We start from the raw sequence: 2,163 nt of genomic DNA on the forward strand, positions 1-2,163 counted from the left end.
GCGCCAGCGTGCGCCGGGCCTCCTCTGCCGACGACATCGAGGCCATGCGCACCGGGGCGCTGCCCCCGCCACCGCCGCGCCACGCCAGCACCGGTGAGGGTCGTCCCCCACCCCACCCCATGCAGGAACTGCCCCACCGCCGGGTCCCCACCCGAAGGACCTCAGCTTCCTCCCTCTCCGCCCTGTCCTGTGTGCCTGGGAGATGGAAATCCTATTAAGCACTTATTTAATCCCATTAAGTAGCCTTTTACTCCATTAAACCGTGCATTCATCCCTGTTGCATTCTTCTACTCTGGGAGCCGGTGTGGGCCAGGAGCTGGCACTCCCAGGCCTGCCTGCAGCCGGGATGCCCACGGGGGAGTCAGGAGGGCTGAAGAGGCCTCAGGGGCCCTGCCGCACCACCTGGGCCTGGGGCAGGCTCCCAGTGCCTGTTGAACAGATCCCAGTGAAGGCTTTTGCTCCTTCTTCTTCTCCTAGTGCCTCAGGGGCCTGCTTCCATAAAGTGGGGAGGGGTTCTGGCCTCACTTATTTCTCAGGGACACTGCTCCCCCCGTCTCCTGAACTGGCCTGCCTTACTGCCCAGCTCTGAGTCGTCGACCTGACGGCCTTTGCCCCTGCCTGCCTGCCACCCTGACAGCCTCTCCCCTCCACCCCAGGGGCCATGCACCCCCTGCGCAGCGGCCTGCTTAACTCCACCTCTGATTCGGACCTCGTGCGCTACCGCACCATCAGCAAGATCCCCCAGATCACCCTCAACTTCGTGGATCTCAAGGGCGACCCCTTCCTGGCTTCGCCCACCAGCGACAGGGAGATCATAGCCCCTAAGATAAAGGAGCGGACCCACAACGTCACCGAGAAGGTCACCCAGGTAGGCGCGCCTGGCCCCCCACTCACCTGGGAGGAGCTTGGAGGGGATGGAGGGATGCAGTCAGTGAGGGCTTCCTGAAGGTGGTGGCTGGGGGTGGGGGTGGTGTTTCAGTGCTGGGACGAGAGAAGAGTCTGAGAGCTCCTGGAGAAAGGGAGCCTGGAGTGGGGAAGCCCGGGGAGGGGGCAGGTACAGGGGACAGGTGGATGGGGCTTGGGGAGGACAGGGCAGTCGAGGCTGGGCACCTGGTAGGGTCAAGGTGGGTGGGAGAAGGCAACCATGAGGCACAAGGGGGTCTGCGCACAGGGTGTGGTAAAGACATACTGGAGGCAAACCAACAGGCTTCACATCAGAAGGGGCCACAGAGGTCAAGGTGGCTTCCCTGGTGGCTCAGACAGTAAAGAACGTGCCTGCATTGCGTGTGACCCGAGTTCGATCCCTGGGTTTCAGAAGATCCCCTGGAGAAGGGAATGGCAACCCACTCCAGTGTTCTTGCCTGGAGAATCCCATGGACAGAGGAGCTTGGCAGGCTACAGTCCATAGGGTAGCAAAGAATTGGACAGGACTGAGCAACTCACACACCCAGAGGTCAAGGTTGGGGGGTCCTGATTCTTCTAGGCTAATGTGATGAGCCAGGCTGGGGTTGGGGACCCAGTGCCAGGATGACCCAGAGGTGCCCACCCTTGTCTGCAAGCCACAGAAGAGGAGAGTTTCCTTCCCAGGTCGGGAGGGGACTCGATGGAGGTTGGGGAACACATAGAGAGAGGGTCAGGTCTTTGAATCCTGGGCTGGAGAAGACTGCCAGTCTTGGGGGGAAACTGCCCAACGTTGCCCAGTGCCAGAACCAGCCTGGTGTCCTGCCTCGTCTTGGCAGCAAGATCACATATCTGCACGACTCCCTCCGCCCCCAGCCACTGCCCAGTCCATCCCAGCCCCTTCCCATCCTGGCCTGGGGGGTAGGGGAGGGTCAGGACTGAGGAGCCAGAGACAGCCAGCGACCCTGTTGCCCCCTCCAGCCCCTTTGGCAGCAGTGACCCGAGTGAGGGAGCTGTCCGTCTGCCGGGGCCTCCTCGGCCCTCCTCCTGGCCCTGCTCCCGCTGCTGCCTCTGGCTCTCTGGGTCTCTGCCAGGTCTCCAGCCCCTTGGCCTTGACTCCAGAACCTTCCCCCAACATGCTGGGCCCCTTATCTGGCAGCCGACCCCCACTCCCCCCCACCACCGCCCTCTCCCCTGGCCCCACCTGGAGCCCTGCCTGCCACCCTGCTCCCGGGGTGTGCTGTTTGTTGTGTTGTGGGCTCT

General features: G+C 62.9%; 1 protein-coding gene across 1 annotated transcript in view; it reads left to right on the forward strand.

Annotated features, from left to right (window-relative positions):
* The window catches only part of KCNH2 (potassium voltage-gated channel, subfamily H (eag-related), member 2), a 19,632-nt gene that overhangs the window by 6,050 nt on the left and 11,419 nt on the right, over nt 1–2,163 (forward strand). The window contains 4 exon segments of the mRNA XM_010857366.1: nt 8–93; nt 657–927; nt 1,882–1,994; nt 2,060–2,135. Of these exon segments, the coding sequence (XP_010855668.1) occupies nt 8–93; nt 657–927; nt 1,882–1,994; nt 2,060–2,135 (546 nt within the window).

Source organism: Bison bison, unplaced genomic scaffold, assembly GCF_000754665.1.
Source record: "Bison bison bison isolate TAMUID 2011002044 unplaced genomic scaffold, Bison_UMD1.0 scf7180017864379, whole genome shotgun sequence".
Taxonomy (NCBI): Eukaryota; Metazoa; Chordata; class Mammalia; order Artiodactyla; family Bovidae; genus Bison; species Bison bison.